The 24,043-nt window shown below is 43.8% G+C and overlaps 2 protein-coding genes across 7 annotated transcripts; both read left to right on the top strand.

Moving 5' to 3' along the window:
• Nucleotides 1-266: 266 nt before the first annotated feature.
• Nucleotides 267-2,924, top strand: yipf6 (Yip1 domain family, member 6). Its single transcript, XM_067257205.1, has 7 exons — nt 267-402; nt 1,124-1,252; nt 1,351-1,429; nt 1,665-1,707; nt 1,829-1,954; nt 2,098-2,255; nt 2,652-2,924. The coding sequence occupies exons 1-7, from the start codon at nt 370-372 to the stop codon at nt 2,771-2,773; spliced, it is 690 nt and encodes a 229-aa protein (XP_067113306.1). The 5' UTR covers nt 267-369; the 3' UTR covers nt 2,774-2,924.
• A 2,616-nt stretch (nt 2,925-5,540) lies between these two features.
• stard8 (StAR related lipid transfer domain containing 8) lies at nt 5,541-23,929 on the top strand. Of its 6 annotated transcripts, none has more exons than XM_067256912.1 (15): nt 5,541-5,630; nt 6,356-6,389; nt 12,869-12,940; nt 14,099-14,180; nt 15,490-15,553; nt 15,687-17,032; nt 17,726-17,899; nt 18,599-18,758; nt 19,016-19,214; nt 19,788-19,998; nt 20,252-20,366; nt 20,647-20,868; nt 21,205-21,422; nt 21,624-21,800; nt 22,249-23,929. In XM_067256912.1, exons 1-15 carry the CDS (start codon nt 5,586-5,588, stop codon nt 22,364-22,366), a joined length of 3,237 nt encoding a protein of 1,078 aa, XP_067113013.1. In that variant the 5' UTR covers nt 5,541-5,585; the 3' UTR covers nt 22,367-23,929. The 6 variants fall into 6 exon arrangements, with proteins under 6 accessions (XP_067113013.1, XP_067113015.1, XP_067113012.1 ...); XM_067256914.1 differs by lacking the exon at nt 5,541-5,630 and adding an exon at nt 6,141-6,166; XM_067256910.1 differs by lacking the exons at nt 5,541-5,630; nt 6,356-6,389 and adding exons at nt 8,428-8,624; nt 8,709-8,863.
• The last annotated feature ends 114 nt before the right edge of the window (nt 23,930-24,043 follow it).

A 24,043-nucleotide genomic window follows, 5' to 3' on the forward strand; every position in this document is an offset into this window, starting at 1 on the left:
CAGCAACAAGGCTAACTGTAATGTCAGATGTCTCCAAAATATTTTTTGGTTACGCCCAGCATTAAATGTATTTGAGGATATATGTATATGTATGTTTTAGCATCTGGTTTTCAGACCATCCACAAACAACCAGTTGAATACAGTTTACCATAAATATATTTCTGCAAATAGTTATGTCCGGGTTTATGTTTGCAATGCTATCTGGAGGATATAAATGAACCCGACATACTAGTTTATGCTGAAACCCAGTCACCTTGTTGCCACGGCAGGAATGCTCCTTATGAAACAGTAAGCAGTGTTTTTTTTGGAAGTGGTTCCTGAGCTGTTGCAAATTACTGATGACGTTTCACATCCGTGTACACCGAGAAAATGGCGGAAGTCGATGAGTCCAGTAAACCTATGGTAAGAAAAAGTAGATTTTAAATGTTAATTCCTGGACAACATTGTATTATTTTGATTAATAGTGCTATGTAGTTTGCAAGAATGTGGACCGCTGCTTTGTTTTTAGCTGGCAGCAAGCTTATGGCAGTTAAACAACCTGGCAATGCTAGCAGGTCTGAGTTCGGCTGGTGCTAATGTCAATGTATGTTGATTGTTGACTAGCTTAGTTTACCAGCAAAAGTAGGTACTCTAACTGCGTTAGCCAGCCAACCTGGCCGTTTCTCAAGTTCTACGTTGACAGTAGCTCTCTAACCTAGATCGGCAGCAACAAATTTGTAATTGTTTTGTCATCTTGATTTCTGGCAGCCCTTGTTTAGCATGCCTAACCACTAGCCAGCCTAGCTAACTTGAGTAGTGAGTTAGCAAGTACCTGCTAGCACCAGCTAGCTGACTGACTAACTTGGGTAAAACACTTTTGCTTATGCTTGGGATAATTAGTTCTGCACTAACTAGTTTAAATGCAAAAGTACTAACTCGAGAGACAACCTCATGTCTTTGGAATCTACTATGAGTGCGTGTCTAATTGTACACCAACTAGCTGCAGTGCTAGCCAGCGTAGCTGCTAAGTAGCTCCACGTATCACACGTTCTACGTCATAGTCTTAGTGCTGTTTTATTTGGGTGTAGTTTTCTCTTTCTTTATGTGGTTAGGTGCTAATTCCTCGTTTTAACATAAATGCCAGTTTGCAGGCCTGTCGGATGTATCCATCTCAGAGGATATTGCTGTTGAAGGAGAGATCAATGTGCCTGTTCGGTCGACGAGTCAGGATGACGAATTCTCCACTCTTGACGAGCCTGTCAAAGATACCATTGTAAGCCATTCGTCAGATTCGGACAATTGAACACAGCATATCATACTGTTCATAACAACATTATATTATGTAATTTTTATATTATGTTGAATTTATAGTTGAGAGATCTGAAAGCAGTTGGGAAGAAATTTGTCCATGTAATGTATCCAAAGAAGAGCTCGACTCTATTGAGAGACTGTGAGTAGTCTACGTGTATGTGTATCAAACAATGGTTTGTTTGTTTTTTACTTGGCTGTCTCGTATTGATGAATCAAGCCATATGAATATGAGATTAATTTCTAGCAAGCATCCAGCATGTCATTCATGCCACTCTACTTACTTCAGAAGTGATCATATACGTCTGTTTAGAATGTGTAGTCGGTTTCTACCTAACATCTGACTTCTTAAAGTATTAAAACTATATCTTCTTCAGGGGATCTCTGGGGTCCATTGTTGCTCTGTGTGACACTGGCGCTGTAAGTAAAACTATAATACACTGTTTCGTTGTCATACATATAAACTGTATAATTTCTATTGGTTTGTTTGGCGTCAGCGTTTGAATCATGCCACATAACTGCCTCACTCTCACCGTTTTAGAATGTTGCAGGGGGGATCAGTCGACAATAAAGAAGATGGAGGCCCTCAGTTTGCAGAAGTGTTTGTGATAATCTGGTTTGGGTCTATCATCATCACTCTCAACTCAAAGCTGCTTGGAGGAACCATGTATGTCACCCTGTGTTCTTTTGATGACGTACATTGCTCTAACTTGAATATAGAACCCTCTTCAAAGCACATCTCAGCCGATTGTTTTACTGTGTTGACATGGCTTTAACGGAAGCTCGTGTTTATTTCCCTCCTGGCTGTAGATCATTTTTCCAGAGTTTATGTGTTCTTGGATACTGCATCATGCCGTTGACCGTTGCCATGGTGGTCTGCAGGATCGTTCTTCTGGGCGGAACTGGAACAGGAAGCTTTATTGTGAGACTGATTGTAGTCACAGCCTCGTTTGGCTGGTCAACATTTGGTAAGAATTTCATTTTTTAAATGTTCTGGAGTTGCTCTGTTGAACGGACTCTGTGTGTTTTTTTATTTATTATTTAGAGTTGCAGTTATTTGTGACTTCCAGTAGATGGAGATGTAGCATCATGACCAGAACAAATGTTTCAAAATCTTTTTTACTCTTAGTAACATTTATTACAATATTTAAAAATTCATACAGAAATGGACAGTCAAGTTAATTATTAGATTAATTAGAAGCTTTTTGAATAAAACTTATTTTTACCTCCTTAATAAACATTTAACAACTGAATTGTTTGAACTGAAACCCAATTGACCCCAACTAAAATGTGTGAAGTTATGCCACAGTTCAGCGCTCATCAATATATATATATGTTTTTTGTCTTCTCATTCTCTTTTTTAGCCTCTACAGCTTTTTTAGCAGACAGCCAGCCTCCAAATCGCAAAGCCTTAGTGGTGTACCCTGTCTTTCTCTTCTACTTTGTGATTGGGTGGATGATCCTCACATTCTCACCGTCCCAGTAAGAGCAACCTATTGACTGAACTCAAGAGAACTGAACACAATCCTTCTGAAATGAAAGGATTTCAGTCAGCACCTGGGAAAGTAGTCTCATTTGTTGTATTGGAAGTGAATAAGCGTGATGGTAAAAAGTTGCTTGTGTTCATCTGGTGCAACAGAAGGTTTGAAGAAATATTGACCATTCTGCACAGTGCTTTATATCTTCATTTGCAGTTTTTTTAAGCTGTTCTAAGGAAACGTGAATCACTGTACACAGTAAAATCCCTTTATCAGAAAGCCTAACATACAGACTAAGGGGGAATAATTCTTTATCTTAAAACATGTTTACTGTACTACACAAGTGTTGTAGTAGAAAGAAAGAAAGAAAGAAAGAAAGAAAGAAAGAAAGAAAGAAAGAAAGGATAGATATTCTCCAATGTGATGGCCCCAATGCATAGTATTGACCACCAGGACCAGGAGTAAATGTACTTTCTATAAGGTCTTGGTAGAAGATGGTTAATTCCACGATCTTCCTGGGTAATGAGGGATGTCAGTGTGGGAGTTGTGAACAGGCCCCAACCACAGCCTGGGCCACTGCTCATAAAAACATGTTTTCAACATTGCTAAAATACTTCTGTTTTATTTTTTGAATATTTTGTTTCAAATGTCAATGTCTAATTTAGTTTCAGAAATCAGGATTGTACTAGCAAGAGCTATAGTGAAGTTGCTAAATTGATTAGATTTTTTTTTTTTTACTGGTTTTTACTTTTTTTTTCTGGGGAAAAGTTATATTGTTTTATATTTATAATGTGTCTGTTCATTTCTTAACTGAATGTGACAGTATATGATATAAATTCTCATTCAAAAGCTGTCCAGTTATAAACGTATTTATAATTTCTGTGTATTAAGGCCCCAAATTCAATTAAACGTGTCTCTCTGTTTCTGTTTTCAACCTTGTTTTCGACACAGCTTTCTGCATGTTGTTTTCTAGAAATAAAAATGTTCTATTAGAGCAAATGCTGTTCAATAAACTTTGAACACTGCGCTGTAGTGTGGAATTGACATTCTCAACACTTAATGACAGCCCAGACACAATCTGTTAAAGAATACAAAATAAATAAGCTGTGACTCCACCTACAGCTATTAGTTTTCTCCATGCTTGAAGGAAGAAATTGCGTTGGTGTGCAGCATGAAAACAGGACTCAGTCTGTTTTCAATCATACCTTGAGTAATAAAACAAACAAAGGTTTCATCCAGTTAACATTAATCTAGTGAAACAGGCGTAACTGAATTTTAATTTAGACATCCTGAGGTAGCATAGAGATAGTCAACAACATGTAAACACAATACATGTTTTTGTTATCTTTTGCTTGTGTTCTTAATCTAACCTTAGGCTTAATATATATTATATAATATATTGATCCTAGATTCAACCCACCGAGTTCATAAAAAAAATCACATACCTGTGACTAATCATTCCATGATGTCCAACATTACAAGCTCCTGAAAGGTATTTTTCTGGGCCGCCATTTAGCTAAGATCAACTTAACCCTTGTGCTGCCTTCGGGTCACAAGACCCACCTTTGGCACCACGACTGACACAATGTTCGAAGTTGAATTGAGGATTAGAATTCTAATGAATGTTTTGAAACGAAATGTCAAAGATGGCAGTTTTAAGTCTGACTGGCACGCAATCACTAGTAGGTCAAGTGTTCTGTGCATGACAGTCAATGTTATGGTTGCCTGCAGAGATCCATTATTGTCTTTTGACAGTTAATGAAATGTTAACTGCCGATTCTTGTCAGTCTCCAAGGTCTTTCTCTGTGTACTGATGACAGATTATCATGGTGTCTCATGTCATGTGATACATCTTGTGCATTTGGAATTTGATCAATATGGGTTTTACTGGAAATCCATCTGGGGATGAACATGTAATCCAGACATTCTTTTGTTCTTTGAGGAAAAAACACTCGAAAATGTGTGGGATATCTTAAGACTTTATACTGTGACATTAATGTGCATAGAACCTTGGAACGTCAACTGACAGCGTACTGATCTCATAGCTGAATTTGTAGTACAACAGTTAAAACTATTATTTTGTTTCTCATATTTATAACAGATTCTTTAAAATACAAACATTTTCAGCCAGTTCTTACAGACATGTATTATGTTAACCTGGTACAATACATTTTCATTGTGTTTTGCTGATATGACCATGTGTGGTGGTCTTTAAAAACGTACATTGTGTATACAAATGTCACAATATCATCTTTTGTTCGGTTGTCAACATCCTACAATGTGTGGGTATTGCATGGTTCCGAAGGACATTCCTTGGCCACTACACATTGGGACTTTTGTGCAGTAAATCTATCGCAGTCAAAAGTTGTCTGTGTGCCATTGTGGAGATGAGTTTACAAGCAAGTGTTTACCATTAAGGGTTTGCTTTAAGGACTTTGAAATATGTGTAGGCCTAATCTTTAAGCTTTTTTGTTTTCTCTGGCAACCAATTTACCCGTTTCTCCTGGCTCCCCTTATTCAGAAACAACTTTGATTCAAGTTCCAGAAGATTAGCTTATATGTTTTTAAAATGCCGTTATTTTATCCTCAAAGTCTTGCAGTCCAGTGCTACATTGGTATGCACAAAGCATCATTCAGAGCAGCTCTTCGCTGTGACTGACTGCCCTAAGCCCCGCCCACTGCCCCAGCCTCTCTACATCCTGACTCCTCGCTCCAGCGCAGGGCTGTGGACACCAGTAACAGACATGCAGGAACTGGTAACTCTGGCCTCGGTGACCCCCCCATCCAGGAGCTAGGACTTTTAGGATACCTGACCTGACAATGGCCTTTTTCAACTGTTTGTGCTCACTGTTTGGAAGGGCAAAAGTAAGAAGGATCTATCTTTTTTTTTTACAACGACTTAAATGATTTAGAATGTTAAATAATGTTATTAAGATACGTATATGACTTTTGGATCCAACTTATTACAGGCGAGATTTTTTGCCAACCTTATTTTGTGGCAATAAGACTTAATGCATCACAGTGCCTCTGTGATTTTCAAGTTCCCATCACAACTTATATGTCAGGCACGATGTGGAAATACTGTAGTGAGAGTTGAGTAAAAAGAAGTATTGTTATAAACTCTTTTGAGGAATTCGTTTAAGTTCTGTCATGGTTTTCCGCAGTTATTATAGAAGGGGTTTGTGAAGCATGTGAGCGCCTCCCAAAGTAACGGACATTCCAGGCAGTTGGGAGTGGGTGTAGGAATGGAGTGAATGCTGGCTTGTTCTCAGTCCTCAGTGAGCATGCTCTCAAAGTGCTATCACAGAGTTTCCACAGCAACAGGATTTAAAAGTAGCCACTCATGAGAGTTCATCCAAAAGAGGATGGTCATTTCTGGACATTCTGATATCAAAACAAAAGTAGGCTATTACAAGGCTGTGTTAACAAATGAGATGATGAAATGTGGGATTAAATACAACAGAAATGAACACATTTTAATCTCTATATGGTACACTTTACAAGCCAGTGGAATATTTTATGTTTGCTATTTCGGTGTTGGTAGGCTAAAACATGAAATCGTTTTTGTCGTAACATTGTTTTCTTTTCAGGTGATGTCCTCCTCATGGGGTCACAAGAGAGCAGGTGAGGGTAAAAACTATGAGGCGTATTTGACCATTGAGTTGACAACTCTCAGGCAAAACGTTTTATGTCTCAAACTTTAGTCTTCTTTCAGTAGGCTATAGCCTTGTTAATTAATAATTAATTTGCTGTTGAACTTGATGTGTAATTCCTAGTGTCAAAATATGAGTTCGCCTCTTAAATAAAAAATAGTCAAAAATAAAAATAGTTTAGCATTACCTCAAGAAACTTTATCAAGACGCATGGGGACTTAGACAAGAACAGCTATGCATGAACACATTCTCAAAGTCTGATGTATGTAGAACAAATGATTACTGAGGTTAAATCAAATCCGCTAGGCGTCAGGATTTGCACGAGGAGAGACTTGATCGGGTCTGGTTTTAGCCCACCATGCCTTTGAAGGGTTGAACGTGCAGCTGCAACAGAGTTTAGAAGTCTTAAAAAGGATTTGCGGAGAACTTTACAAAGAATCAGAGATTATGTAATGTTGTAAAGATATTGTAGATTTGACTTAAAAATGTAAGGTCTGGACTTGAATCATGGACCGCTGTAAGAATGATCGTCAATCAATGTCACGAACTTTTCTGGTGGTGTCCACACTCAGTAGGACTTTATGTCGACATGAAACAGACCATGAACCAGGTAATTCAATGTTAGATTTTATAGATTCTCATTGATGCTTGTATTTTGTGTGCTAGACACCAGTAGCTTACAGTGGTCTAACCAACAGTTTGTCAACATGATTAAGAAAGAATACTTGTGTGACGTGAAAGTAGACATCGATGTTGACGTCCATAATTGACTAAATACTCCCCCCCCCCCCCCCCCCCACACACACACACACACCTTTATTAGCCTATACTCGGTCATTGTCTCGTGCAGAAACTAGATTGGGCTCAACATTATTGTTCTGTAAAGTGAACCTTTTTGAGGTAAATCACACTGTTATTTCTGTTTGTAACTGCCCCCGTGTGAAATCCAGTAGGAGCTTAAGTTCATGAAACACTCACCGTGCCTCACAAATCACGATGAGTTGTATGTTTATCATTCACGTAAAGCCCGCATTTTTGCTGTCACACAGGAAGTCCTTTATTTTACATGATCGAAATTGCCACATGCCAGTAACGTGTATGGAGCTGTCCTATAATTATAGTCTTTGATGCTTAATTTGAAACCAGTTGTTAAGAAATAACAACCCCATCTGACAAATCTCACACATGACAGGCTGCAGAGAGGCCATGTTTCCTTCAGACACCTTGCAGCAGATGCAGTACTGACTTAGTGGCACACAGATAGAATATTCTTGTTGAGTTATGAGTTATGATTTGTAACTGCAGCTTCCTTGGGATATTCCACCTACCTAGTGCTGTTTGATTCAGTGGGGAATACAGTCGTGTTTTTTGGATTTGCCAGTTTTTGTACATCTTTCTGTTGGCTGACCAAAGCTAGAGCTCAGAAGGAGTAGCTGATGGAACAGAGGACCTTATTGCAGTGTTCATCACAGCGTAGAGAACCCACTCAGCCCACAAGTCTGGCTTGTATCCTTAGGGTACTGAAATGATTGAAACAGAACAAATGTATTCCACTATCATGTTGACACTGGCTGTGCTTTTGATGGTGGCAGATGATCACGTATATCACAGATGTCCTTTTCTTTCTTGTTTTGCCAGGAGAAACTGTATAGTACTGTACCTACAGTAACATAATTGTATTTGCTTCTGGTTTAGCCGGCATATGTTTTCTCTGCTCTACAAGACAGAAACAATCAGTTGTTTCCCGTCCCCTCCTCCTCCTCCTTTTGTCAACTTGTTCCAACAAGTTTAGCTCAGTCTACAGTTACTGACGTTTGATTTGAACAAGTAGGATTAGTCCTACTTGTTAACATAAATGCCATTTAGTTTATAAACAGTTGTTGTTTATTGTGGCAGAATTAATTGAATAGACTGTAGTTTGGTGTGAAAGCTGATTGTGATTTACACATTCTCAGTTTTCAGGCATTCTGGAGTTGTGAAAGTCTTGCTACAGCACAGTACAATTGGTTCTGGTGCTACAGTAGAAGTAACACTTCAAGATAATACAAGATAAGTAATGGCTCCCCTAGATTAGGTCTTTGTACAAAGCAACAATGTTTTCTCACCCCCTGTTTCACCCAAGTGGTATGTTCTTCCTGTAGGGGGTGGGGAGACTGAAGTGGGACGTTTGTTGAAGAGGAACCATATGGTTTTCAGCATGAATGAGGTCAGGAAGGGTAGCTTCTTGTTCTGGGGCAGTTGTTCTCAAATAGAAAAGTGGCCATAACTTTGGAGTCCATTTCTTCTGTAGATCTACTCGACTTTGCTATGCATGCTTGAAATCTTTTGGGGGATTTAAGGAACCTTTTACTCGAGTTTTGACGTCCATCAGAAAAGTAGTCTTCAATGTCCTGGATTATTTAATGAGTGGTCGGATTGAATATCAGCAACTACTTGGGAAAAATGGTAAGTTTAACACTGTTCTCTTTAATACTCTTCAGTAGTAGTCGTATGGGTTAATTGTTGAGTCAAAATAAGTTTCTGTCCTAAGTGTACTGTACCCAAGTGTTAAAAACATTTTACTTTTTAACAGGAGTTGTAAAAACATTTTTTTTCTTCCTAAATATGGTAGTTCATCACGAATATATTCAAGGTAAAGCCAGATCAAAGCATCCACTGTGAAGGGCGAATCGGACCTTTGAACTTTGCGTTCATTGCCTGATGTCACCACATGCTCAGTCCTACTGGAATTTTAATCAAATGGAAATACTGTAGGATTTATTGTGCTGGGTGGGCTTTGAAACCTTGGAAATCAATGGCTCACATTGTAGTGGCTGGTACGTGTCACTGTTAAGTTGGTTTTAAACAATGGCAGTCTCACATTTCCTGCGAACAATGCCAATTATTCATTTTGGAAACAGAAAGGGAGAGCAAGGACTTGTGGTTGAATGGTAATATGTGTCCTCCATAACTTGTGCCCACCAAGATATTATTGTGTTAGCGATGACGGAAGGAAAGGAGAAACGTATTATGAAGCAGGGTGTCAATATAAAGTTTTTATTTGTACATTAACACATCCTTGATTTTTCTTTGTATAAAATTCCATACACAGAGTAATGTTGCGCTGAAGAGATCTTGAAGGTCACTCAGAATCTTGTCAAATCGTGGTGAACAAACTCTTATCATACAATATGTGTAACCCCTCAGGACTCTGAGTGGTAAACTTCTTCCTTTGTGTCAACATCCCCTCCCGGTGCTGGGCCTGGGGATTTCCTGACGGCCGTTAGCATCCCGACGTTAGCATCCCGCCCCGCCCCACCCCGTCAAGGCTCTGGGGTGTCAAACCATCTGCTGACTTAGAGACAGAAACTTCTCTCTGTTGCTCTCCTTTCTCCCCTCTGCCGAGTAATGGACATCCATCCTGCCTCTTTTCTCACCTCTCACCTTTCCGCACGTGTTGACAGAAGGCTCTTAGTGTGGCTGATCTCCGCTCTGCCTCGGAGAGATGGGCATCCGTCCTCTCCTCCGAGGGACCAGACAGTACGCGTCACGCTGCTCTGACTTTCACATCACCTCAGAAAGCCACGTCCTCGTCCTCACCTGGCATGACAGTAACTTATTCTGTTCTTCAGACACGAGGGAGGAGAGCCTGTTTAGCATTGCCAGTGCGTGAAAGCACAGCCTTCCCATTTCGCTTTTAGTCACAGTTGGGATCTACATGATTTGAATGAAGAAGCAGCATCAACACATGACAAAAGTGTCTCTAGCAACAAATAAAAAAAACCCAGAAGGGCTCTTCGACTACAATTCATACAGTAATAGGCCTCTTAATGGTCTGTGACCTGTTTTACCTGGTACCCATTAAACATAGCGTATGCAAATCATGTTTTATTGAGTGTAAAATGATCTGTTAAAGGCCTACACAGATTTAGTTGAGAAAATAAAAGTATTAGGATATTTCCATTTAGACCCATTTGAATTTAGCATTTGTGAGGAACAGGTAGTAAGTTCCACAGTTTAAAAACAGTGTGTATATAATAATACACTGTTTGTCTGTACACAGGTTGATCAGGGGCCCTTTCTGAGTGTGTCAGTCATGATCTGAGGTACTTCCTTAGCTCATGTCATCAAGGTTCAAAGGGCAATTTCAAGACTCAGCATGAGATGAGGACAAAAAAAACAACTGTCGTTTCCAGTGAGCAAACCAGATGGTAGCTGTGGTAAGGACGCTGCACTTGCCCCAAGGCAAATCTGTTTGAAGTGTATTCAGCCTCACATCTGCATTTCTGTCTGATTACAGGGTAGGGACAGTACATTTCTGAGATAGGGACAGGATATGGACTGGAACTGGCTGTCAGCTCAGAGTCGGTTTGGACTTCATCTCCTTCCCCCTGCCAGCGTTTTAGCGCTTCTTCAATTTCCAAGTTTAAATCAAAGGTCCAAGTCATGTTTTTCGTAAAACAATAGTTGACAGGAGTATATGGTGTGAATAAGTTCCAGCGTGTGGGTTTTAGTGGTAACCTAAATTGTGTTTAGTGTGTGTGTGTGTGTGTGCCAGGTGCGTGTGTGCGTGCGTGTGTGTGCGTGTGATCACTGTGTCCTGCGAGCTTGCGTCTACAGCAGTGTTTTCCCGGAGCCAGTGTGCTGTAGGGCGGGGCGGTGTGTGTGGAGAGATCTGCAGAGGAAGGAAGCGAGGCTTCCCCAGGGATCACAGCGCTCACTTAGCCAGGACTTCCACAAGCACACATTACGAGACAAACTCCACACAATTAAACTAAACTCAATTATAATCACGTTCTGTACTGACTGAGCGCGTCTTTTCAGACTACAAATGACTTATGCGTCCATGATAGGATTACCACCCAACACGCTTCATTTCCGCAAGCCCGTTAGCCGTTGACGGAGGCCTAGTCTCACATGCTGTCGTGGGCTGTTGGAGCGTCAGGGCTGTGACTGGGCCCCCCGGTGGAGCGGGGAGCAGGGAAACGCTGGCGAGCTGGCGAACACACAACACAGCCCTTAGTCCTGCTTCTCATGAGGAGCTGGGGAGTTAAGGAATGTTACTAAGGAGGTGGAGTCCCTGTAAGAGGAAGAGAAAAAGCCAATTTAGACATGAGTCAAAACTTCACCGTCGTAGGTATAGGCTAGGCTACAGTAAAGTCATCATGTGAATAATCATTTCAGGTGTGACCTTGTTCCCGTGAAATCGCATTGTTATCATTTTTTCTCCATTCAGTGGTCAAAATATATTCTACTGTCATATGAATGACTTTGTGATTGAAAGCATCCATTTTCAGAGCTTTTAAAGAGCTCATGTCAGTCTTGAAGTCTGTTCAAGTTTGGGTTCCATTGTCCGTGGGAAAAAAATCGGGTTTTACCCCCCAATCTTTTCTCCGTCCTCTTCAATGTGCCACATCAACCCAGCTGGTTATCTTAACCCACCATATTGCTCAAAGCCATTTTGATAATCTTGAGAAAGAAGTAATATCTATGCTTCAAAAAAAATAATATATATCCTATATATATATACTTGTTTGGATTCTATGAATTAATTTTACACTTGTCAAGCCAATGTCATGCATTTCAAGCGACTGCACTGTTTAACTTTGCATAGTAGTCGGGACAAATCAACGCTAAACCGAGGTAACCTATAAGATGCTGCTGCTGCATGCATTGACGCATATTTCTTCATGGCATACCACAGAGCAGGTTGTATGACGACTGTGAAGGTGGCGTTAAGTAAGAGGAACTGCCAAATACACGTTTCACTTCAAACAATGTTTTGATTAATATTCGAAGTCTTACCAAGGAAATGTCTAATTTGGGTTTCAGTTAGTGATCGAAAATCAGGCATTTCCTGTGAAGACTAATTTAATCAAGCTACTGGTGCACCTGAGAGTATTTGATTCGGGGGGAAAGGGAACAATATACTGTCAATCCAGTGGCGAAAATCTGCTATCAATTTTGGGGGGGACAATTATATGACATTTTCTCAAGAGCAATTCATGACATTTACATTTATGCATTTAGCAGACGCTTTTATCCAAAGCGACTTCCAAGAGAGAGTTGCATAGGTCTCTGATCATAACAACGAGATAGCCCCAAACAATTCCTGAGGGGGAAACCAACATTACTGCTGTAACACATCACAACCTACTTTGTAATATGTTAAATATATTATTAATATTATTTAAATTTCCTTTACATTGATTTATTGGGGGGGACAAATGCTATTTTTCCCAGGTCGTGTCCCCCCTGTCCCCCCCGGGATTTCTGCCTATGTTTCGATCAGAACTTCAGGTCTTTGATGGTTCAAAGCCTGAATCAAATGTATCTTGCTCTGCAAAAGATTTTATGGGTATTCAAACCACACAAACTGTACTGTTACGAGCTCATAACCCTTGCCCACAGCGGCTCAATCATTTGTCGCCTTTCATGTCGAGGTCAACTCATTCATGTTTTATCTTTCAGAACTGGAGGCTAAAGAAGCTTGTGATTGGCTGCGGGCAGCTGGATTTCCGCAATACGCTCAGCTGTATGAAGGTAACCACAGTATTTTGGTCCTCAGTGTTCAGTCACTGATAACTTGGATTCAGGCTCCTCATATCAGTGCCGTCCCTCTGTCATCTGCAGCCAAAGGCTGGTCTTATTTATCCTAACACCTAAGACACAGGTGCAGTAAATACGGTGTCACCTCTGTTCACACAAAATACCTGCTTAGGTTATTTTTGTCATATTTTGTTCATCACACTCTAAATCGCACGTGGATGTCTGTTGTGTTACTGCAAACGTTAATGACAAGACTCAATTCAATGACCAGCCGTACGTACAGTGGTTAATGGAGGATTAATTGACACAATTTAAAAATAAAATAAACTTCACACCTGTATACCAGGAGAAACACAAGTGTCTACTACTAACATCTACTTCTAACATCTACTTTACATTCCTTCCAAATATCTACAGTACTTTATTATCATTATTCTCTGTCTGGCCCACAGCGAATACTAGTGTTTTGCTACAGAAGGGGAAGTATACCCTCACCTATCCATGTATCCTCTGCTAAGGGAAGTTGACAGAAACAAAAGCTGGAAACGAGAAGCTTCTGGAATGTTGCATGACATATTTTTTTTATTTTCTTTTACTAATCCCAGCGCAGACAAAATAGCTGTTTACTGTACACAATTTAAAGATAGCTGTGAAGTCTGTAGTTCTGTCACAATCGTTGTGTTTTACTTTGTGGAGTAATGGCAGTTAGGTAGGTTGGTATAGGTCCTTTAGGGGGAAATTGTGGCTTTGCAGCTGAAACATATTTGTTCAACTTTTTTATAAAACAAAATTTCAATTTGTTTTTGAACCTTTAAAAAGTTATTTTTTTGGGGGGGAAGAAGAATTAATGGAAACATATCTGAAATTGTAGTGTATACCTGTCATTTTTTTTCATCCAATACATTTTGTTTACAAAGCCATCTTAAATGTTCATCGGGGATCAATGTTGTTGTATAGGTGAGCAGTATTTGAGAGAAATAAATAAAAAGTATTTTTGAGTCAGAATGTGTCAGTTGGTGCTACCGGTTGAGATAGTAATTATTTTTTACGAAACATCAATTTGTGCTGATTTGATTTGTGCTGTTTTCTTACCATGTGTGGTGAACAATGACAAACATGCTTTTAAAAACATCTCTTCCTCCAACTCCACAGCCTCACGTCTGCCCTTAGACGTCTCCTCTGTGAAAAAGGATCATGCGTTTTTGGACCAGGATTCACTGAAGTCGCTATGCAGGTGAGCCTCGCTTTGGACCTCTCCTTTCCTCCTTCCCTTCCTTTCCATCCTCCTTTCCTCCTTCCCTTCCTTTCCATCCTCCTTTCCTCCTTCCCTTCCTTTCCATCCTCCTTTCCTCCTTTCCTTCCTTTCCATTCTCTTTTCCTCCTTCCCTTCCTTTCCATCCTCCTTTCCTCACCTGGATAAGCTCATATTGACACAGTCTGTGTGGGTTGGCCACAATCCTAAAATTGGGCCTGTATTGTTGTGGGCTCTGTTAATGTATTTGTGTGTTTGTTTATGCTGCAATGTGCATATATATACTTGTTTGTTTGTTGGCTTTTGACAGTATGAGCAGACCACATCCGCAGAACCCCCTGCAGGTCTCTCTGCAGTTTGGTAGATTTTCCTCTGAACCTGAAATTGACAAAGCAGGAATATAAATAAGCCGATCATCGGGTTGGTGTGTTTTAGGCTTTTGGTAGTATAATGTCCTCTGGAGAAACGGATGATGATGAAGAGGTTCTGTTTGCTTATTCGCGAGCTCAGCCCTCCGTATCAATGGGTGTCTTTCTATATCTGGGGGAAGCCATGGGGGCTTCTGCCCTCATGTCCAAATCTGCAACTGCTGTTACATTATCATTGATTTGTCAAGCAAGAGAGGGAAATGTGTCCAGGTTGTTAGCGCACGTCATCAGATTGATGTCGTGTGATTTGAGGAGTGTTTGGTGGATAAACCTGAGTGTAATAGACCCACAGCATCTGCCTTTAGGACTCATTTGAAGCTCTGGTGGAAAACTTGACGTGGTGTGAAATTCACTCCTGGGGTAAAGCAATGTATAAATAGACCAACCTTGGCCTTAGGCCCGCATGTTTATGCAGACTTTAAATGTTTAAATTACGTGCCAACTGTAATAATACAATTTACTTGTATCCATTTTAAACTTGTTGCAGTTTGCATTCTGACTCTGTGTATCTATCACTTGAGTTTTGAACCACTATCAAGCGTTACCTTAATGTTGAGCCCAAAATAACCCTCGTGGAATGGAAACAGCGTGAGAACCGGATCTGGGTCAAACCAGGGAGGGGTGTCTCTGACAACATCAAGACATTATCATCGCGTTGTCGGTGCCTGTGTTCTCAAATGCATGTTTTAAGCATTATCTTTCATCAAACATGTGACAATCAATACTTCTACAGCTGGCTGCTCTTCATACAGTCTCTACTGTTTCGGTTCGGTTTAAAGAGGGTGTTGTGAAACTACATGATGTGCTGCATTGGTTCTGTGCTCTTAATACGTTTTTCTTTTGTGTCTTTCTTTTATATATAGGAGGCTGTCAACGCTAAACAAGTGTGCCTCTATGAGGCTGGAAGTCCACTTTAAATGCAAACAGGTTTGTGAACTGGAAAGGCTGATAACATCTTGTTGCCATGTTACCTTTCCCTCAATTTCTTGTCAGAGTGACTCAGAGAGAAACTATTACTCACCCATTTTTCTGACCAACCCTCTGCTCTCTGGTGATTCAGAGCGAAGACTCTGAAGAGGATGACCTCTGCGCCATCAGCGACCGCTGGGCCTTCCAGCGCGAGAGTAAAACCTGGTCCAGGTTACGGACCCTCTCGCCCCACGTCGCCCCCGGGGGCGTGGAGGACCTGTCGCCCCGCAGGCCCATGCGGGCGTCCGCCAGCAGCGAGAGCCTCCTGAGTGACTTCAGCAACCTGGATGTGACATCAGAGGATGTGACATCAGAGCACAGCAGCGGCAGCAGCCTGAGTGTGGAGAGCTCCAGGGGCTCCGCACCCAGCAGGAGAGACCCAGCACAGACCCCCCCAAGCCCAGAACCCTCCACCCTCTCCTCCCGGGACCCCCACGTCCACAGCGGAGCCACCCAGGGCAGGGACGAAAAGCCTGCTTCCCCCAAAGACACAGTTTCCACGAGCAGAGAGAAGCCGAAGAGGTGTTCGAAGACCTTCCTGAGGAAGATTGAGTCGTTTAAGAGGAAGGATAGAGAAAAGGATGCAGCCAAAGTGACACATGACCAAAACGCTCCTCCCAGCCTGCAGTGCACTCCCGATGAAAGCCTCCCTGGTTTGAAAAAGCGCGGCACAAACAGAATCTGGGTCAACGACAGCAGGAAAGCCCACACAATCTGTCGATCGACAGCCCGGAGGTCTCCCGTAGAGGAGAGGGAGAAGGCCAAGAGCACCTGGCTGTATCTGGAGGACTATGACGTTGGAGGCAAGTCTACCAAGCAGGCGGGTAAGAAGAGTCCACACAGAAACGGCCTGGAGGATTGTCTGGTTCACCTTCCCACCGACCACAAGCCAGGAACCTTCCCCAGATCCCTCTCCATCGAGAGCTTGTGTCCTACGTCTACCTCCAGGGAGCTGGGCGACTGGCAGGCGGAGGACCCCAACCTCTCCATGGGCAGTAGTCAAGGCTCCCAGGACTTCTCCCTGTTCCCCAGGAGGAGAGAGTCCTGCGGCTCCGTGGGGAGCGTCTACGACAACGTCCCGGAGGCTAGCGGGAGTTCGGACGAGCTGTTCGGCAGCGGTGGAGAGACGGTGTTTGAACACCTGGACGAGATCCTGCAGCACGTCCACGGGCTTCAGCAGAACGTGGACCAGTGGTCCAAGAGAGTGTGCAAGGAGCTCAGCAACAGCCACGAGGAAGAAGATGTCGATGACGCCAGAGAAACGACCGTTTCCTCCGGCCTCCATTTTGAGGATCAGGAGGAGCAGTCCATGTCGGATGTGGGCACCACGGCGAGCGATTACGACAGCACGGGAAACTCCCTGAATGAGGCGGAGGACGGGGACGCGCGAGAGAGGAGGGACTCTGGTGTCGGAGCGTCGTTGACCAGACCCAGCAGGTAGGAATGCAGATTCCAAACAAAAACCCTTTTGTGAGGTGAGTTATGGTTTGGGAAACGCCTCAGAAGATAGGTAGTCTAACTCTGTTAGTCCATAATGATCTCCAGAAGACCATCTCTTTGTCACCCACAGAAAAACACATTGCTACATTATCCAATAGGATAGCTTTACTTAACAGTCAATTTATTAACTTCGTGTCATACCAACTGACTTTACAATTTGACACCAAATCGATTATGCCTCTGGACAATTCAGATGGAATGGTAGAGTTGACACATTGATAAATGTAACCATCATATGTTTACTGTTGGATGTGCTTACAGTATTGATCCACACTCTTGCCTTTTATTCATCAAGTGTTCCTCCTGGCCTCTCCTTCCTCCTGGCCTCTCCTTCCCCCTGGCCTCTCCTTCCCCCTGGCCTCTCCTTCCCCCTGGCCTCTCCTTCCCCCTGGCCTCTCCTTCCTCCTGACCTCTCCTTCCTCCTGGCCTCTCCTTCCTCCTGGCCTCTCCTTCCTCCTGGCCTCTCCTTCCTCCTGGCCTCTCCTTCCTCCTGGCCTCTCCTTCCTCCTGGCCTCTCCTTCCTCCTGGCCTCTCCTTCCTCCTGGCCTCTCCTTCCCCCTGGCCTCTCCTTCCTCCTGGCCTCTCCTTCCCCCTGGCCTCTCCTTCCTCCTGGCCTCTCATCCCCTCCAGGAAGCTGCGATGGCATAGCTTCCAGAACTCTCACAGGCCCAGCCTGACCTCCGCATCTCAGGAGATCAACAGGCAGTCGGCCGCTCAGCTGAACCTCCTGCAGAAGTTCTCCCTCCTCCGTCTGACGGCCATCATGGAGAAGTACTGTGACGTCAACAAGCCCGGCTGGAGCTGGTGAGGACAGCACTCACGGCACAATAACGAATGAAATGACAATGTGCTCTCCTTTCAGTAGAAGAGCTCTCTGTTCCATGTGCTTTTGATCAAAGTTAGAACGAAGGTAACATTTATTTGTCACCCTTTTTCTCTTAATGCGGTAGTTATTGATTGGAATGTTGGAGTAGGCGGCTGAAGATGAGCGATGAAAAGAACTTTTAAGAATATGCCGGTCTAAATGTATTTCTGAAGGGGCCTGTCATATTTATATTGTACTATAATGGAATTCTGTCTTGTTGGCTGATAAGAATGGCTGGTCTCGTTCTCTCCCTTCCGATAAAATGTTTTATTTTTTATGATAAAGAAAGGCTCATCTGGTCCACCCCTGCTCTTACCAGCACAATTACACTCAGATCCGTCTTCTGCCTGACAGTAGCCTGCCAAAACAGGAAGTGGGCTGAGGTCTCAAACGTATATTTTGTCTCAGAAGTATTGAATCGTATTTTTATCAAACTACGATGAAAGCACCTAAGATCAACGTGGTTGTTACAAGTGTTAGTCGGTAGGAAACACGACCATAGTAAGTCAGTCAGTCTTATTGACATTAACGTTAACAAGCATCTTATGAAGGCCTTACTACCTATTAATCAATGCATATTACAAGCACCAGGAGCTAAAGTGTTATAATGCCATCTCTGTCCTCCTCCTCCTCCGCAGGTCCATCCCTAAGTTCATGAAGAGGAGCAAGGCTCCTGACTACAGGGACAAGCAGGTGTTTGCTGTCCCTCCCATCATCCACGTCCAGAGGACCGGGCAGCCTTTACCACAGAGCATTCAGCAGGCCATGCGCTACCTCCGCAGTCAGTGTCTGGGAAAGGTAGAGCCGTTTGGACTTCCATTATAGCTGCGTGATTTAAAGTGTTGAATACAGAACCACGTCAAGCAGTTATAAAAGATTAAATACTAACTTGTATAGGCTGCAATGACAGAAGCCTTTGGTACTGTGTGAGCTGTGCTTATGGTATTTTCACAAGTCATTGAATTGAATAAAAATGGTCTTATAAAATATGTATTTAAAGTGAAAATATCAGGAATGTTTAATAAATTTAATATTTTTGCCACCGCTCTGTCAAGGTTGGCATTTTCCGCAAGTCAGGGGTGAAGTCCCGGATCCAGACCCTGCGCCAGCTGAACGAGCACTCCCCAGACCATGTGACCTACCAGGGCCAATCAGCGTACGACGTGGCCGACCTGCTGAAGCAGTACTTCAGAGACCTGCCTGAGCCCGTCCTCACCTCCAAGCTGACAGAGACCTTCCTGCAGATCTACCAGTGTAAGTGCCTTCCCCTCCTCCTTCTCCTCCTCCTTTCCCTCCTCCTTCTCCTCCTCCTTCCCCTCCTCCCCCTACTCTCCCTCCTCCTTCTCCTCCTCCTTCCCCTCCTCCTTCTCCTCCTCCTTCCCCTCCTCCTCCTCCCCCTACTCTCCCTCCCTCACCTCCTACCTTACTCTCCCTCCTCATTACCTCTCATCCCCTCTTTCTCCTCTCCTCCCCTACACTCCCTTCCCCCTCCCCTGTTCCTCCCCTGTTCTCCCCCCCCCTCCCACTCCCTCTCTACTCTCTCTTAAACGACTCTGAAACACACCGTTAAATGACTAATGTTACCTGCTAGGCTGAGATTGCCTTGTCGAGAGGAAGTATAATGTGCTCTACTGCAGGTGGAGGACGAAACCAGAGGTGTACTGAATAAACCACCTGGTCCTGATGTCAAATAAAAAGTGCTTTCGCTCACAGCCAAGGCTTCCATCATTACTGGATCTGTCTCTGTGACAGTGTGTCTGAGGGAGCTGCTTGTCATGTGAGTGTGTCTCATGTCTAACTGCTTGTCTTGCGGGCTGGTGCTCTCAGACGTCCCTAAGGAGCAGCGTCTGCAGGCGGCGCAGGCGGCGGTGATCCTGCTGCCAGACGAGAACCGCGAAGTGCTCCAGACCCTGCTGTACTTCCTCAGCGACATCGCCTCCGCCCAGGAGAACCAGATGACAGCTGGGAACCTGGCGGTGTGCCTCGCGCCCTCCATCCTCCACCTCAACGTGTCCAAGAAGGAGGGCACCTCCCCCAGGTACCACAGGCTGTCTGTGTTTCCGTGTTTGCTCGCACTGCACCTAATGGCTGTAAACCATCCCTTTACACAATTATACCAGATGATTCGTTGTAAAACGTAGAACATCCTCTTAAATGGTCTCATCCATCACAAACAAGCAGCATTGCCTGAGAGGGCTGTTTTCTCGTTGAACAGCGGCCTGTTGATGACCTTGTGTTAGGAGGTGCGAGCTGAGGGAGTAATTGTGCTTGGTGTTCTCCTCGTGTCTCAGGTTAATCAGCCGGCGAGGCGCAGGGGTCAAACCAGACCACAAGGACCTGAGTGAAAACATGGCCGCCACTCAAGGACTCAGCCACATGATTGTGGATTGCAAGAAATTATTCCAGGTAAAATACAGTTCATGGACAGGAATCCCATAATAGTTCAGGAAATTGCTCCATTGACAGAGATGCATGTATACACTGTACACATGAATTATTTTTCAAGGACTGAAATTCGAAACTGTAGAGGGCATTGCAAAAATATATAAATATATTTGTATTTTTTATTATTGTAAAAAAATGAATCCGAAACTGGTGGGCAGTGGAATAAACCACATAATAAATTCCTAGCGCAGAGTGCAGCTTCACAAGTCTTGATCCACACTTCCTGTGTCTACTTGGCCAGATCCCTCACGAGATGATGCTGCAGTCGCGTAACTCGTACATAGCCGCGGACGCCCAGCCCCTCCCACTGCACGGCCTGGGCCTCAACCTGCTGGGGGAGCCGGTGGACTACCGCGCCTACTTGGAGGACAACATCCAGACACTGCTGAGGGAGGCCGCGGAGAAAAGCAGAGGCTGGCACAGCGCCCAAGGACCGGAAAACACAGAGCTCTCCTACAAGAAGGTAACGCTCCTGGGTATCTCTCCTCCCCTCCAACCCACACTGAACTGCTCCTCAGGAGGTCCCTGCATTTTCATCTCTCTTGAGTTTTCCTGGGAGTTTATCCTGAGGGTCTAGATTGGTTCAGGTGCAGTTCGGTGATTGGTTCAGGTGCCCTCTGTGACATTGCTTGTAAAAAAAATCTATACAAATGAAATTGGATTTGATAACAGAAGAACCGACTGTACGATACTGATATATTGTGCCTTTTTAAAGCCTTGTGGTTTCGGTGGCGGACACCGTTGACACGCCCCCTTTTCCTAGTCGACTGTGTGCTGAGCTAAGCGTTCCTCTCTGCAGGTGGGGCACGGCCATCCAATCAGATTGTGGAGAGTCTCCACGGAGATCGAGGCCCCGCCCCATACGGTCCTTCACCGAGTTCTGCGAGAGCGCCACCTGTGGGACGACGACCTGCTGCACGGCCGCGTGGTGGAGGAGCTGGGGGACGACACGGAGGTGTACCACTACGTCACAGACAGCATGGCACCTCTCCCTCGTAGGGACTTTGTGGTGCTGAGGTAAGGACCGCAACCGTCAGGTAACGCCCCGAGCCACCCAAACTCCTTTGTGCTCCGCTCGCACCAACGAATCCGTTCACGGCAGACCGGAGAGGGTGGGTGATGATGATCATTATCGGGGCGTGTGTTGTTCCTGCTGTTGTGCTGATGAAGGCAGAGTTTTGTTCTGAAGCGCTGGTCCTTGTGGTCCGTGCGGTTTAGGAGGTGGTGTTGCGGCCTCCCCAGAGGCCTGTGTCTTCTGGTGTCGTCATCGGTCGACCACGAGGACGTGCACCTGGACTGTGGCCTGCGGGCCGTCCTTCTCACCTCCCGCATCCTGATCGAGCCCCTGGGACCTGGGCGCTCCCGCCTCACACACTACTGCAGGGCTGACCTCAGGTACACCTCCACCCTCACACTACTGCAGGGCTGACCTCAGGTACACCCCCACCCTCACACTACTGCAGGGCTGACCTCAGGTACACCCCCACCCTCACACTACTGCAGGGCTGACCTCAGGTACACCCCAACCCTCACACACTACTGCAGGGCTGACCTCAGGTACACCCCCACCCTCACACTACTGCAGGGCTGACCTCAGGTACACCTCCACCCTCACACACTACTGCAGGGCTGACCTCAGGTACACCCCCACCCTCACACACTACTGCAGGGCTGACCTCAGGTACACCTCCACCAGCTCCAGGCCCGCTAACGTGGGCTCTGTGTTTGTGGACGGCTAACAGCTGCGGTTGTGGGTCAATATATTTCTAAAGTGATTTCTGAGACCGGGTTTTGTAAGCATGTAATTGAAATAGCTGCTTGACCCCGTTCTCTCTGTTTCCAGGGGGCGATCACCCGAGTGGTACAACAAAGTGTTTGGACACCTTTGTGCCGTGGATGTTGCTAGGATACGAGGATCCTTCCCTGTGCTCCTGGTCCATGGAACGGAGACCAAGCTCTGATACAACCACTGCTTCGTCAGGACTTCATCTGAGGAAAACCTGCTGCGTCTGTTAGGTCTGTGCGCAGACGCAGTGTGGTGGGTGATTGCATTGGTCTCCGATCTGATTGCCTTCATAAAATCCAAATCAAGATGGAAATAGAAAGCACTGATTTAAATTATATAAAGTACTGTACCAAGTTAAGTGCTTTTAGTTGTAGTGAATTAAAGTGCATCAGAGATTATTTTTCTCCTCTATGGAAAATCCATCCTCAGGAAAATAAAAAAAATTATATACAGGAAAGTAAGGACAATCGTTACAACAGCTTTACTTACTCTATCTGCATATTCTTTCCCATGAGAGTGCTGCTGTGGAATCATCAAGCCATTGAATGTTTTGAGGTGAAACCTGCTTCCCTCAACTCAGGTGAGCGGAGGAGCCGTCCTGGCTCCTGCGCTGTCTGCTATGCATTTTCACTCCTGGTAAATTCTCCAATAATATATTGTGCTCATGTGACCAGGTGCATTGCGAATGGCACCGTAACATGTCATTTTCACATCTAGAATGTGTCTGAGGTCTTGGAGTGTGCATGATGCAGTCATCAAGGTGTATTTAGAGGTGGTTGTGTTTGTCTGAGTTTTCTGCTCCTGTTCTGCCCTGGTTTCGCTGTTCCTTTCCTCAAGTGCTCATCATCATCACTATTCTCTGGACACCTTCATTGTCTAGCTTTGTACTTTTTGTGATTAGTCTGTCGAGAACATCTCTCCTAATAACAATCTCAAATGGCTCAGTCAGTGATGGCTGAGAGATGATTGGTCCCAATCACATCTCCTTAGGGTGATCATCATCCTCTGTTGTCAAAGGATGGGAGGATAAAACACAGATATGGTGTACCATATATAGGGGCAGCACTACAGTATATTCTTATGCTTGTCAAAGCCTTAACCTTTTTGAAAGACACTTTTGCAGGCTCACTCACTTGTCTTTGCAATATTAGTATATTTGATTTTCTATGTTATCAATGTTTTATTTATGTCTGTTTGTGTCCTTATGATGACTGTCTTTCAGTCAGGCATTATGCACAGGATTTGTGCAGTGGGAGGCAGTGCAATGATCGAATGCTTTTCCGCTAATGTTTTATTCTGACTACGTGCTTTGTTACACAAATGTCTCATTCGCTTCTATCTTACCACAGAATAATTACCACAGGGAACAATTTTAGGTAGGAGAAAAATAGAAATAAACTAAAGTTGTATATATTTTTTGATGGATTGCAGTCTTATTATAACCTTTGTACTTACAGTTGAAACGGACGTTTCTTTGTTTAAGGTATGTTTTTTCTTAATTTACTACCTATTTGTATTATGCTTCTCTCACTGTACACAGCTAAATCAATAAACTTTTTGTATTAATCAATGTGTCTGGAGGGTTGAGCTGTGTTGCATATGATGTACAGCTCCTGCTTGTACCACCTTCTGCTGTCTGTGCTGTGTGTCTGTGCTGTTTGTCTGTGCTGTCTGGTTCCTGCCACAACTAAAGGCCAGGACAGGCTGTCTAGTTCATTCAATAAATCAGCTGACGTCAGATTCAATTCTGTTGCGTTTATTTCACTGTTGTAGACGATATATGGAATCTTTCAACAATGTATAACAAAATAGGAGTTGAATCTGCGTTTACACCAAATTCACAAGCAGGTGG

The sequence above is a fragment of the Osmerus mordax genome, chromosome 19 (assembly GCF_038355195.1).
Source record: "Osmerus mordax isolate fOsmMor3 chromosome 19, fOsmMor3.pri, whole genome shotgun sequence".
Taxonomy (NCBI): Eukaryota; Metazoa; Chordata; class Actinopteri; order Osmeriformes; family Osmeridae; genus Osmerus; species Osmerus mordax.